This window comes from Geospiza fortis, unplaced genomic scaffold (genome assembly GCF_000277835.1).
Source record: "Geospiza fortis unplaced genomic scaffold, GeoFor_1.0 scaffold279, whole genome shotgun sequence".
Lineage (NCBI taxonomy): Eukaryota > Metazoa > Chordata > Aves > Passeriformes > Thraupidae > Geospiza > Geospiza fortis.
The window spans coordinates 997,537-1,012,529 of record NW_005054352.1 but is presented as its reverse complement, the minus strand read 5'-3'; the positions used below and the strand labels follow the sequence as shown (position 1 = coordinate 1,012,529).

Below are 14,993 nucleotides of genomic sequence, written 5' to 3'. Positions count from 1 at the left end.
CGTTTTGCAGACAGTGCAATTCTGAATATTGGAGGGAAAATGAGTAAAAAAGTATAATAAATGATCCAGTATATCATCTCATATAAATGTTTTAGTACCTGATAATAAATCTTAATGGCACACACCACAGATTTTGCTATAAAAAAAGAATTATTAATTTCCTTTTAGTTAGTTTATGTATTTTAAGATTCTATTACCATATAAAAACACATGTTTATTCATAATAACTTTGCAAGATTATTGCATGTATTGCCCTGTGAAAATATTGAATAATAGATTAATGCTGGCAATTTCCACTGATTTCACAGACCAGAACTTCACAGTCAGAACTTGATCTTTCTGAGAAAATAATGCCTTATTTTGTTTAAACAGCATCATATGAATATCTCAATTTACTTCAATTAAATTTTAATAAAAATTAAAAATAAATTAAGATTGACAATTTCTACAAAAGAAATTGACTCCACTAAATCTGTAGTAAATATACAATTTTTAGAACTATCTGAGAGATTTCTATTAAATCAGATAAAACTTAATAAAAGTAAATGATCATTGCCTTGAATCCAAATCTAACACTATGAGACAATGACGAACATGAACAGCAGCTGCAACATCTCTATACAGACAGCAGAAAGATTTAGAAATCCATAGGGATTACAGCGCATACAGACCCTTCAGATTCCTAACTGGTGTTTTCCCTCATCATGTCATAGTCTGATCAACTCACTCAAGACCTATAATACCTCACTTTTAATATGAGACCTGCAATTTCACATCTCTCCTCTCTCCTGATGACCTCCTGACATTTTACCCTATCTTAATTCTTGCTTCTATCCATTAAGTTTATTCGTTTTTCTTTCATCATTTTCAAGTTTTGAACATTTTCCCTTTTCTTAATTCCTTGCACTTTTGTATTAGAATTGGGCCTTTTCTTCCACCTGTTCTAGATGATGGGATGGAGCGAGAGCAGCATGAAGAAAACAGAACTGTCCTTTATGTTTCCTCCTTCTGCTCCATATCCATGAAGTCTCAGATCAGAAATAAAGGTCACTTAAGTTCCATGTGTATAACTATATGTCACAGACATCTTAGACCTACACCACATATTGCATGCACATGGCTAAGACAGAGACAGCATTTATGATATATTCCAGATGGGTATGATTAACTGCATATCAGTGTCATGCGCAGGACAACCATCACTTTTGATATTAGGCACCTAGAATTATATTAAAGGTTTCCTATGGAGAACAGGATTGCTAAATCCTAAACAAATGCACTGCACCAACAAGGATTTGAATTCTCAGTCATAACAAAGAAAAAACACAAAAAGGGAAAACAAGATTAGAAAATAGTCTGATAACAGAATTAATTGTGACATTTTATAATGAGGACAAAATTTTGTCTCATGGATTAAAACTATTATCTGATCATCCTAAGTACATCAGAATCAAATGGTCATACTCAGACTGCTAACTACTTACAGCAGAAGGTAAGATTATATGTCGCTCAGAACAATTTAAATCAGGAAATCCTTCATACTTCAGTGTTATTCTTTCTATTTTTTAAAATTTAGACTCAACTAATCAGAGCTCAGTGTCTATACAGCAGCAATCAGTCTTGCAAGTTACCTTTCAGTCTGTAATGAATTAATTCTGTCACTTCAATACGCATGCAAAGAAAGGGAAAAAGAGTCATAGAAGATGTTAGAAATAATAAGCATAATTAGTCACTGGTGTCACAGGATAACCCAACAGTCTTTAAAGCCAATGGCAGCTGTGCTACTGAGTTAGGCAGCAGAATGAGGACTCAATAAGCAAGCAATTAATGAAGTTCTGTGGAAGAGCAGGAACACAGCAGATCATGATTCCTAAAAGTAAATCTGATAAAAAGTAATAAAAAGATACTTTTGAAAGAGTGAGCAAAGGAACTTGAAGGAATTCTTTGTACGTATTTGTTTCTGTCATTTACAGAAATTAAAATCACATTAACACATTGCCAACACAACTTTTGAAGTAACTGTGTTCTCCAACTAAATAACTCCTTTGTGAAAATTGTCTTATAATTTTTACAGGGCTTTAAAAAATAAGAAACCAGTGTAATAATGACTATGTTTGATGTTCTACAATGTTTCTTGCAGAATATCTTGTCTCATTTTGGCTTATTTGGGAAGTGGCAAGCAGAATAATAATATGCCAGAGTAATATAATGTTCATTCAACTGATATAAAAATAAAATTAATCATAATGGTTTGTAAGTTGTTTTACCCAGCCTAGGTGGGGAGGAAGTTGAATGGTTCATGATAAGTTCCACTGAAGTTAAATTAACGAAGAAGAATTCTTGTACTTCTGGTACATCATCCTACAAAACACAAATCCAGTATATTCTCTTTTCATTTTCTTTAAGAAACAATCACAGAATTTGTCAAAAAATAACACACTAGAAGTCTCTAACCTTATAGCAACATTAGAATTAATTTATGTTTCCATTTTCCTGGAACATTTTTACATAAAATGTAAATTACGAAGTAAAACATTACATTTAATGGAAAATACTGTGGGGACACTGAACTAGATGTGAATAGATTTCTGCTCAATTCTGCAGGCACAAATAACAACCACTGATAAAGTAGGAGCCAGTAGTAAGCAATGAATGACACTGATCGGAATATCAGAAAAAAAGTCATTATGAGAGAGTTAAATTTCACTTAACTATAAGTAGCACTGTCTTCTGTTACTATCTGTCCTTCCGTGATTTTACCATTAAAGAACAAAGCAGTCTTTCTAAATCACCATAAAGTTGATAGCTTCAAATAATACAGCATGCAAGATCCAGGCTCCACAATATTCCTTTTCAATTGTCATACCAATAAGTATAGAGTGAAAGGATATAGAATTTACCTCTAGAATAGTAACATTTATGGCAGCTGATGTTTCTCCTTCTTTCAAAATCACTGAGTCAGAAACAGCTACATAATCAGCTCCTGGTTCAGCCAAGGTCCCCTCTGTCTGATTACTTAAGGAGACTAATCCTGGAACTGTGGCATATGTAACATTGATAGCACCTGTTTAAAATGTGACAAAAAAAAAAAACCAAAGAAACAAAACACTTTTTTTCAATTCTTACGTAATGTTCACTAGAATAGACAAAGAAAATAGAGCAAATGCTCATTGAAAAAATGGAAAGCCTAACTACAAACCAGAGGATTAAAACACTAATCTGAAACCAATGGGACTTATTTCTTACAGTCCAGCCTTTAATAATTTGTCCAAGACTATAGGACTCAGAAGCATTAGGACCCAATGTATTCATCTATTTGAGGTGCTGTGAACTGCAAATATTAGATTACATACCTGGGACATCTAATGTATTATTAATACCAGGTTTGGTGTCAAGGGAAGTAGAGAGTTTCAGGAACGACTGATGTCTAAGAAAGGCTCTAAGAAGAGTTCTAAATTTAATTTCCTTCCCAAATAGACTGCCATACATATTTATAGAGAATAAAAATTAGGGGACACATTGATAAATTTTACTAGAGGGAAAGCTAGATTTTTTTTTTATTATTACAAAGCCATATCTCATGAATCTGCCACAGTAAGTCAAATTGCAAATTTAAAGAGTGTGATCCTGGAGATAAAATGACAAATGAAATTCAATGTTAGTCTGTATGAAATAAAACATAAAAGAATGTTCATTTTAATAAATAAATATGGTGTTCAACTGAGAGATTTTACATTTACAATTGAAACTTAGAATATATTAATATTTTCCTAAGTAGCATTGGAAAGGTAATTTACATACTGATTGACATTAAAAAAGAAATGGGAAAAAAAGAAATTATATTTAAATTCCTCTGCAAATCTATAGTGTGCCCAGATCTTGAATGCTTGTTTCAACTGATCACTTCACCTCAAAACCAAGAAAATAAAAATAAAAGAGATTTTAACAGAGGTCTAAATATAGCCTAAAAATGTTAATAGAAAATGATTATGTGTGCTATCTCTCAATGGAAGATAAAATACTCAGAAAAAAAAACCACAAAAAATATTTAGGCACACATTGCATTATTGAAATTAGTACTACTTAATTTGATTTTAAAAGGAAAATTTAATTAAAAAGAAATACAGAATTCTTAGGAGAGGCATAAACTGAATTCAGAGGCATCAATGCAACTTTTTCCATGGGATATTCCTAAACTGTCAGATTCTGAAGTTTATAGAGGGGATGTTGTGCGAATGATAATTCCATACAAGCTCCTTTTCTCCTGTTTTTTTATTTCTTCTGGACAGGCAATTCAAGACAGATTTGCTGGACATAAAAGTACAACCCTAACAGCCAGCTAGCTATGCCATAGCTCCCAGAATTCCCTTGCTGTGGAATTAAAGTTTATGGCTTCATTTTTAACTAAAATTTAGTTTTCAAGCCGGCAGTAAGGAGCCCAGAAGTTCTGAAAACACAGTTGTATCCAAGGTTTTCCAGAATTTCTAGCCTCTCTGTCATGGCTTTCATTTGTCTAATGATTTTGAAAACAAAATTTAATTTCTCTTGGAGATGTTATACAAACCTAGAGATCCAAATTCTCTGTTAATAAAAAGTTGAACTGTTCTGTTTTCCTCTGGAAGTAAAACTACCCTGGATGGAGAAGCAAAATCCAGTACTCCATGTGGTTCATCACTAGCTTCTACTGTTAGAACAGCTTCATATCCTTGACTATCCAAAACAGCAGCACCAGAAGGAGAAACACCTGCAAAAGAATCAATGGACTACAGTTAATTGTGTTAGGTAAATCAAGTCTTGTCTTACGTTACTGCTATTTTTATGTACAAATGACAGTCAGTAACACTGCAAATGAAATCAAACCAAACACATTATATGCTCAATGAATTTTACAGATTGTGTGGAATGTAATTGCATTCTTAATTCTTATATATAATTGCATTCTTTAACAAGCACGGGAACATTCAATCACAACAAAAATTATACACATAAAAAGAATAGAGTTCAAGACTGTGTTAAGAAATGAGAAATATGAAGAGACACTGGACTTCCCTAAAGTACTTCAGTTGTAAAAGGAAAGAGAAAAGTTTTTTTAGGAATTCATTATAATTCCTAAATTTCATCATAATTCGTTCATTAAGTTAAAATTATATTCAATTTCTCAATCATTCTATCAAGAAATTACTACAAGTGTTGCCTTGATGTTTAGATGGTGTTTAGACATTAATTCCAGTTTAACAAAGGATATTTCAGAAGGGATGTGGTTTCATGCTTCTTTTCTCATTACAATTTTAATGAAAGAGTAAAATATTCTGATCTACTCTAATTCAGAGACAGATCAGAGAGACAGCTTGAAGATTGTTTAAAAAGATTAAAAACATCCATTTATTTTATGACATCTGTAGCATATGTATACATTAATCTACAGAGGTATCAAGTCTGTTTCAATAAACCATGAACAAATTTTGCATAGTTTGCAACATTTTCAATATTCATAGCCCTAGACTTCCAAAATGGTTTAATAACCACAAAGTTATTACATTACTAAATGGCAATTTTAGATACAGCAGATATAGCAGTCTGTAGTTCTGCATTACCTTCTGTTTTGATGTTGTATAGGATGATCCGGTATTCTTCTTTTTCTTCTGGAATACGGTCATCCAGCAAGTGGACATATAATGTTGTATTCAATATTCCCTATAATTGATAAACTGATTAGTCATTAGTGTACAGAGTACAAGTAATACCACTCTATCATATGTCTTTTGAGCAATACCTTTAAGAAATGCAAAGTTACATATGGAAAACTATAAAAGCTCTGTTGTTTAATCATATCAAAACAAGGAAGACTGCTTTAAAAGCATACTTGTTCTGTCAGCTCACTTCAAATTACAATATTCCCTTGTAGCCATTAGATTTTCTAATGGACTCACCTCAGGAAAAAAGAGAATTCCAGAGTAGTATTCAAAATTTTGTTCTATGTTATGTCCAACTATCTTCCACTCAACAGTAACATTTCCCAGTCCTGGGGCAGTTCTTACAACATGGAATTGCAGTTGTTGTCCTAGGAACAAATGACAAAATGCAGTATTTTGGGATTTCTTCTTCTACAATTCAACTATTACAATGAAAACAAAAAAAAAAAAATTAATCACAGTTAAAGAATTTTTTATTTAAAACCTTAATATTTTTAATAGTGAGCTTCCCAGCAGTAATGTACTACTTTTTTTTTTTTTAATTGAAACAAAATCCTCACAAATCTGAACTCTTTCCTCATGGGTTTTTATGAATTTAGTCCATTCTCAGAAAGAACTATCAAAATATAAAGAAGCCTGGTACATATGCATAACTGCTATCAAACATGGACAAAAGAAGAGCAGTATGTGTTTGTGAACTACACACAGAGTAAATGCCCTACACACAGCTTTAACACAGTTTTCTACAGCAGCTAACTGGCAAGGAATAGACATGTTCCTAATATCTGCAGTGCCTTGTGACTTCAAATAATGCATGTGTAAAAATGCTTGCAGTTACCCAGAAGTTCCATTTATGTGAGTTAGAATTTACAAATGTTACCGCTTTCTGGATGTTAGAAAACATCCAGAAAAAAACCCAATTCATAATTTTAAAAGGACAGTATTTAGAAGCAAAACATTAATGTTTGCTAATTTAAAAATTATTTTAATAATTTATTATCATTTCAGAGATAATAAGTATCAAATGAAAACAAGCATCTCTAAGACGTAATTATGGTATTTTTTACACATTTATAATATTTAACCAAATGGTCACTTAAAGAGTGAACTCTTCAAAAAGTTTTGGAAAATTAAGAAAATTTATATGATTATAAAGTATGAAATATCTACATACATTTATACAAAGTAAATATTTGGCATAAAATTAAATATTTTAAATATGTGCATGTAAAATCACATATTATATTAATATGAAATTGATCAGCAGGTAACATTACTAAAGTTATGCAATATGCAATATATTTCCATTAGAGGAGAGACTTTTATTTACGATACATAAGTGTATTGCATCTGTATGACAACAGCATTTTCCCAGTTCACAGAATGGAAGTTTGCCAGTATATAAGTGTGGAATTAGTTTTCAAGGACATGCAATATTGAGGGGCTTCGAAATAATCATGTAAGCTTAGGTCCATCCTCAATTGACTGAAAATTGTTTTCTTAGTATTGCTATAAATTTATATCAATTTTTTTTGCTGTTGCAGAACTAGGAATAATTCCATCCTTTAGTTTGTGTTATGTACACACTTAAAAGCTACCCTATTGAGAAACATTGAGATACATCTGTGAAAGGGAAAGCGAAGATGTGGTGTTCCCAGTCCATGTCATACAGAATTGAGCAGGACAGCTACTCTCACTGACCGTGTAACTCAAAGAACACCAGATTATTGTACTGCAGGACAGTATTGTATATCTAAAACAGGCAGAAAAAATTGATCACTTTCTGGACATGTTCTCTGTTTGGTAAGGAAATATTTGAGAGATGCCAATATATTGGCTATGAATGAGATAGATATGAACAACAAACTTCAAAAGACCTTAAGAAACTGAAAAATAAAATTGCAAAGTAAAATAAAAATTTTATACACCAATTTTCCAATACATAGCATTAGTATGTTATCAGTCTCATTATTTCAAACTTCATTTAAACCTTGTTTTAAGTTGTCTAACACTAGTTCTAAGAGAACAAAGGAATTCAAAATTTATTGACATCACAAGAATTCTGCTTCTACAGTCAGATATCCAAGGACAGATTTACCGGTTCCCCTAAGGCTAATTTTTCATATCATTTAACACTGCCCTGAAATCTGTTTATCCTATTCGAAAATTTTGCACATCCATTACATACAAATAAATATTTGACAGAAAATAATTACTTTAGTATCATCACAGAACATACGATATATACAAAGGTTATTTCAGTGCAACATTATGTAATACAACAAATTTTCACTGAAGACTGTAAAATACTTCAAGGTACAGAACCCTGATACACTGTAATCCAAGCACCAAGAAGAAACCTGAACTACAATTCATCTCAATTAAAGACTCTCCAGTACTTAGCTACTGACTCATGTAAAGCTCAGCCAGCTTTACCAAAATCCTTGTTATTCCTATCCAGTTAGAAATACTAACATAAATACAAATTGATCCCTGATGATTGAAAGTATTATTAAGTTAATTTCCCTATTTTGTCTTATGGTTTGGTTTTTTTTAATATTTTACCATTTTAAATTTTTCCTTAGATTTCTGCCTTTATCAAAGAGGAGGGGACCTAACTGATTCTCCTCTTGTTCCTTATTTTAAGCTACTGCAGTGTGTTTTCATCCAGTTGAGTCATAGCCATACAACTGTTGTCTGTTCTGCCTGTATTTAAATGCTGTCATTGCCCTCAATATGGTGATTGTGTGAACTGAATATATGCAGGTAACACCAAGGCAGCCATGATCCACCACTGAAGTGAGAAGAAAAGATTTATTCCATTACGTAACTTTCAAAACAGAGACACCAATACTGCTAAACTTATTTCATATTAGCAGGGCAAAAAGTGCCCAGGCCTGAGCACTGTGTTACATATCAAAAGGCCTGACAGTGCACAAATCCTTCACCAGGCTGTGGTTGACCATGCTTCTTAACTCCCTTCCCCGCTTACAGAGAGGTCCAAGTCTATGGGAAACGTTTTTAAGACTTTAACAACATCCTGCTGTCTTCTGCGAGAAAAATCCATTTCTTTTCAGTTGACAGCCAAAAATCCAGAGTGAACACAAATACCTGAATTTTCTCACACTGAGTATTTTCTAACATCTCCCATCTGTAGGGTTGGTCTTTAAGTAAAAACAATTTTAAAATGAACTTATTTTTCCTTCCTCACCAATCTTCAGTTTTTCAAATCTTTCCTCCCCACAGAGATAAATAATATGAACAGCTTGAAAAAAAGACTGAGTTGCTTAACAGAAACTGTTCAATAATATAATAAATATAAAAGATAACACTATTTTGATTTATGCTTGATGTTTGCCTTCATAAGAAAAAACTTGATAATAAAAATGAAGTAAAAACACTGAAATCATATGAAGGTCTCAGCTCGTTCCTTTTTTTTTATCAAAGTGAACTAGTTTGGCTGTTTTTTCTTGCTATAATGCAGTGCAATGCAGTGTTTTTCACAAGCTAAAGGAATTGCAATCAGTTATAGCACTATATACATACTATACATAGCAGAGTATTTCAGCTCCAGATAAAATCTTTCAGCTTCAGCATGCTATGACAAATATTTAACCAATGGAAAGTGTATAACATCTTCATAACCTTGGGGAATGAGATGGTTTGAATTAATTCCCTGGGCTCATTAACAGCTGTTCTTAGACTGCCAGAATGCAGCTGGCTTGTCAGGCAGATCAGAACCACTAATGTGGAGTAATAAGGGGTGGAAACTGGGCGCAATAGAATTAACACAAGCTGTATCTAAACAAAACCCAAAAACTTATGCAGTCCTTTCATTATACGAAAAAAGCAGACCATGTCCTTTTGAGATAGACTATTTTTTCCAACAAGAAATTCAGTGCATACGTTCTTGGACAGCAAATTTCTGTCAGTTTTCTCTACCCATCAGTTTACACATCATAAAAATGTGAGATTGCAATAAACTGATATGCCAGCAAGGGATAACAAGAGCAGTCACCATTATTATTATTACTGTCCTATGCAGAACTGTACCAAGTCTAGGTAAAACATGAAACATGTTCTCTTAAAACAGTGATAGACACTAGATATCCAACAATTATCAGTGTCAAAAGTCATGACTGAGTGATGACATCAAGATTGTCACACTCCTAAAATGAGGTGCTATAAAAATTATGAAGAGAAACTTTAGAGAAATGGAAGATTTTTTCCTATTTTATTTCTGTGGGAATATTTTCTAGATAATTAAAAGCTAATTTTAAGTCAGTGATAGATAATATTTGCTTAAGATTAGCAATTGTTCTGTATAAGGGGGTTTATATATAGTTCTGGAACATGGTATAAATGGATGAGAAGTGCTAAAAGGAGTTAGAAATGCAATGCCAATAGAAGCAAGGCATAATCTTCAGAAAAAGGAAGGGAAAGAACAAATGATGAAATATGGGTTTGGAAATAGTCTATTCAACTTTTCCATAGATTTCATTTAAGTACTATCTATGTTTGCAAGAATTAAAAATCCAAAGAACTGTGTGCTAAGTATGTTTGCAAGAATTAAAAATCCAAAGAACTGTGTGCTAAGTATGTGGTTATTCTCTGTTTGCTGGCATTCTCTGAACAGTGATACAATCACATAATGGTTATCAACAGAAAGCACAGAAATGGAAGCTGATGTTAATCAACATGATTGTGGCCAACACACAGAACCCACCTTCATGACCAATAACAGACCTTCCAGCTGTCTGGAAGCTAATGATTCCTGCCACATTGTCACTTGCCAGGATAACCACTGTTACAGTGTCGAAACTGGGCAGAATCCTGCTCCCTCCTTCAGTATGCACCAGGCTGATTATGATGCTTTCATTGTCCTCTGGCTCTGGATCATCTAAAATGGTCAGTGTGACCATCTTTTTTGTTTCGCCTAAAAGTAGAAGAACATATACATACTTATACGTGCACATGAAAATCACCTTTAAAAAGATGCAATCATCTACTCTAGTAGTAAATACTTAACTAATATAAAAAAAGACATGAAGAATCTTTACTTATTTACCTGTCTAGAAGTTAGTGAATGTCATTATGAAAATTTATTCAATTACTAATGAAATGTTACACTAGGCAATATAATTTAAAAATTATTAAATATACTCTGTAGAGATTAACAATGTCTGCATAATTTCTGAATGCCTAAAATTCTTATTTGCTTTATAAGTTCTCCAGCTTTCAAATTTTAATTAGAAAAGGGGAATATAATTCTTGTAAAAAAAATTACCAAGTGAATACATTTTTCTGATGTCACATACAGACATATATACATGAAATTTGACTATATATTTACTGGACCAGGAAATGTATTAGAGTGTTCTGTCATTGTATAAGTTACATGTCTTCTGGAATATCAAAGAATGACAATGTAAGCAGCAAACACAATCAATTACCACTCTCTATAACACATTACAATTTGCGACAGAATCCTATTGGTCATTGTATGTACCTAACCTGTACTAATTATCAGTTTACCCCATACATATAATTTTTGTTATATTGCCTTTCAAAGTATTTTGAAAATAGATTTAGTAAACTTATAAACACTAATATAATTACATGTTAGTTTCCAAATCATTCCTGGCAACCCTTCATTTAAGTTCAGATTATTTAGCAAACAAAATGAACACTGGAATCTTTACTACACTCCCATAAATTGTTTTCAAAACAATTGCTCAGTTATGTCAGACTTTGAAAATAAAAATACATCCGTCATGTTGCACAGTGCTTAAATAATGCCTGACATAGACGTTTTTTATTTGCAATTTTTTAACTGTCCTGTTATGTTACAAAATCAATACAATCTCAGAATCTAAAAAGATATATCATTAAAAAATAGTATTGTATTGAGAAGATAAGAACAAAAGACCACTTAGGCCTGATTCTTATTTTCATTATCTTTGATACAACACCTATTTCAGCATATTATTTCTTATTTATTTAGTAAAAATGTTATCTTTATAGTGCACACCTCAATATTTCTTAAAAAAATACTTTAATATTTATACTTTTCATCCCTTTTTTTTTTAGTCTTTGTGTTTGTTTTGTGTTTTCTTTAGTTTTAGACAAGAGAAGTTAATGCTAAACCTAGCCTTACCTTCAGCAAACACCAGAATCTCACCAACACCCACAAAATCCAAGTTTGGGGTAGCAGTTCCACCAACAACACGCCATTCCACTGCCACCTGTCCCAGGCTGCCTTCTGTCCTGTCTACCATAAGCTGCACGCTGGCCTGAGGACATTCTTCTACTTCAATATATAGACCTTTCTCTGTTGCATTGGGACTTACACTATAGATCTTAAATACTCCAAAGGCATCCCCATTCATCATTATAGTAACTGTGGAAGTATTTGGCTGTCCAATAGTTGGTTGATTTTTTAAGCTGGCTGAGATGTTAAATAGTTCAACTTTCAACAGGGATACAGTGAATTTTTCATCCAGTTCTGGCAGGCTGTCAGGAAATATGGTAACTGTGAGATTTGCAAACTCCTCCCCTTCCTGCATGATGGCCCACTGTCCTGTGATGGGTTCGTAATCACTACCAGCAATGGCTTGTGTGCTAAACAGAATGGATGTACTGCTGATGTTTTTCTTGTAGGTCCATAATCCTGACATGTTAGTTAATGGCCCGATCTCTGTTGTCAGCCAGAGGCAGAGAGGAATCTCAGAGGCACTGGAAAATGTAAAGGCTGAACATGCTTGTTCTTTTAGGCACTGAGTTGCGCAGGCATACAGTGGGTCACTTGCTGCTGACACATTCACTCTGGTCTTGGATGGCTGGTCAGGAATTCCTTGTACAGGAGACTGGTAATAGGCCAGTATATCCTCACCTTGCTCAATGGCAAGAGCTACAATGTCAGTCTCAGAAGTGCAGTAAAATATTTGCAGTTGACCAAACCTTCCCCCACTAAAAGACATTAAAATAAAAAAATTATGTTAGCTGGTGAAGCATGTCTAATATTCTGTATGTTACTGGGTTAAGAATAAAATTAACAAAATCAGCTAATGACTTCTGAATTGCTGAAAAGTTACAAACAGCTAATTAAAGTGACTTCCCTTGAAGCTAGTACTACCAGCAAATGAGTAGCTGGGTTTTTTGGAGAGCAAGTTTTGGTGTTTATAACTTGAGTAGCAGTCTATTAAGCATGCATGTTTGCAAACATTGGTTTCTGGAGTTAACCTAATCTTCCTAGGACCGTCAAGGAAGAAAAAGCCTTTGTTGTCTAGCATTGTTATCATTCCTCTGAGGTGTCCTCAGGATACCATATTCACATGAAAAGCCTGTTCTGCTTTTCATTTTGTCTTCCGTCACAGAACCTTTGATACATTTTGTCCTCCAGTTCACATCACAGGAACAGGCTGGCTTGCAGCTTTAAATAGCTTGTCAATTTAACAGGAAAAATAAAACTTCAAGTACATAGTGTACACTGTGTTTACACTACACATTTATTACATTTGTACTTTATATATAATAAATATAAATTTCTAACAAACAGATATCTAGTTCAAAATCAATGTTTCTGAAAAAAACTGGCAGAACAAGAAATTTATGCAAATACCTATACAAGGGTGTGACATTTAAAATTATTACAGAAAAATACTCAATAAAAAACAAACCAAACCAAAACAACAAGAACAACAAAAAAAAAGAGAATCAAAATCAGCCAATATTATACAGACCTTCTCCTGACTGATATATTTGCAAGTAAATTTCTTTCTAGTGGCTCCTGAACTCGATATGAGGATTGATGAAAGAAAACTGTGCCATAAGGATTATCATTGGCAGGTATAATAATATTTGCTATGCCATCTAATCCGATAGCACCACCGTTGGAGGCCTGAATTAATTCAACATGGATGATCTCAAAAAGAAAAAGAAGAAGAAAAAATAATGCAGTTAAATAATCTTTGCCATTTCTAAAAATAATCACAAGCAAAATAAAATCTGAACTTGTTGCAGCTTCCTGCCATAACATTTCTTGCTTTGATCTGCACACATTTCTTACACAAGTTAAAACTCTAATACTGTTCAAGAGAGACATAACTGCTCTACTTACTTCTTCTACTTCTGGAACATCATCAGCCAGGATTTCCAACAGCAACATCTGAATGGCTTCCCCAGGGGCAAAAGTAATATTACCCATGGCAACTTGCAAGTCATCCTCAGCAGGATACCCATCAATGGTAGCAGCCCACTGAACAGTAACATTACCCAGTGTCCCAGCATTGCGGATTATTGGCAGATTTATGGTTACTGATCCAAATTCAGGCTCCTCCACAGTGAATTCAGTATTCTGAAAAACTGACATACACCATAGGGAGATGTAGTGCATAAACAATAAAATTGAAAGTAAATATATCTGTTTCTGAAGTACAGAGTTTTATTTCACTTGCTTGCATTTACTTGCACAGGTAAACCCCCTTTAATCATGTTTAAACCTGAAAGCAGATTTTCAATACTTATGTTTTCATCTGCAGAGAAAATTAGCATGAAAATTAAGCCCTCATCCAAAAAGTCTATTCCAATACACCTATTGTTTGAGGCTAAACATGAACTATTTCTAAGTCTTAGAATATAACTTCATAATTATTCCCATCAAAGAAACTCTTTACCAGATTTCATGTCACTTATTAAAGAAATAAATTATAACTATTTAACATGGACTATGTTAAGTAGAAATCGCTGTTTTTTAGAATCACAGAATGGGTCGTGTTGGAAGGGACCACTGCAGATCATCTGATTCAAGCTCCCTGCTCAAGTAGGGTCATCCCAGAGCACACAGCACAGGAATGTGTCCAGACAGTTTTTAGATGTTTCCACTAAAGGAGATTCCACAACCTCTCTGGGCAACCTGTTCCAGTGCTCTACTACCTTTGCAGTAAAGGTCTGCCTCATGTTCAGATGAACTTCCTGGGCATCTGTTTCTACCTGTTGCCTCTTGTTTACTGCTTGGTGCCAACAACCAGAGCCTCCAAGTGGCACAATCCTTCTGTTGTAATAAAGCCCCATTACTCCTTTTATTACATGTTTTAATTCAGTTCATCTTATCTTTTCCTTTACTCTCTATACCCACATTTCAGCTGCCAAGTTGCAGCTTCCCCACCAACCCCCAGAAAAAAAAATGTTAACGGAAGAAAGAAAATATGTACTCCTTTACCAAAGGATCCAAATGGATCATCAGAAGCCTCAATAGTTATGACTGCCCTCGTCAAAGATCCAAGCAAGGCTCCTCCTGTT

At 33.5% G+C, this 14,993-nt stretch overlaps 1 protein-coding gene across 1 annotated transcript in view; it reads right to left on the bottom strand.

Annotated features, from left to right (window-relative positions):
• Positions 1 to 14,993, bottom strand: part of ADGRV1 (adhesion G protein-coupled receptor V1) — a 280,024-nt gene that overhangs the window by 204,322 nt on the left and 60,709 nt on the right. Inside the window, exons 30-39 of the mRNA XM_031058954.1 lie at positions 14,914 to 14,993; positions 13,813 to 14,057; positions 13,436 to 13,617; positions 11,851 to 12,662; positions 10,420 to 10,629; positions 5,931 to 6,061; positions 5,595 to 5,694; positions 4,565 to 4,744; positions 2,901 to 3,064; positions 2,268 to 2,361 (exon numbers count right to left, since the gene is read on the bottom strand). The exon at positions 14,914 to 14,993 is cut by the window's right edge and continues 133 nt beyond it. Of these exons, the coding sequence (XP_030914814.1) occupies positions 2,268 to 2,361; positions 2,901 to 3,064; positions 4,565 to 4,744; positions 5,595 to 5,694; positions 5,931 to 6,061; positions 10,420 to 10,629; positions 11,851 to 12,662; positions 13,436 to 13,617; positions 13,813 to 14,057; positions 14,914 to 14,993 (2,198 nt within the window). The remainder of the gene's footprint in view (positions 1 to 2,267; positions 2,362 to 2,900; positions 3,065 to 4,564; positions 4,745 to 5,594; positions 5,695 to 5,930; positions 6,062 to 10,419; positions 10,630 to 11,850; positions 12,663 to 13,435; positions 13,618 to 13,812; positions 14,058 to 14,913) is intronic.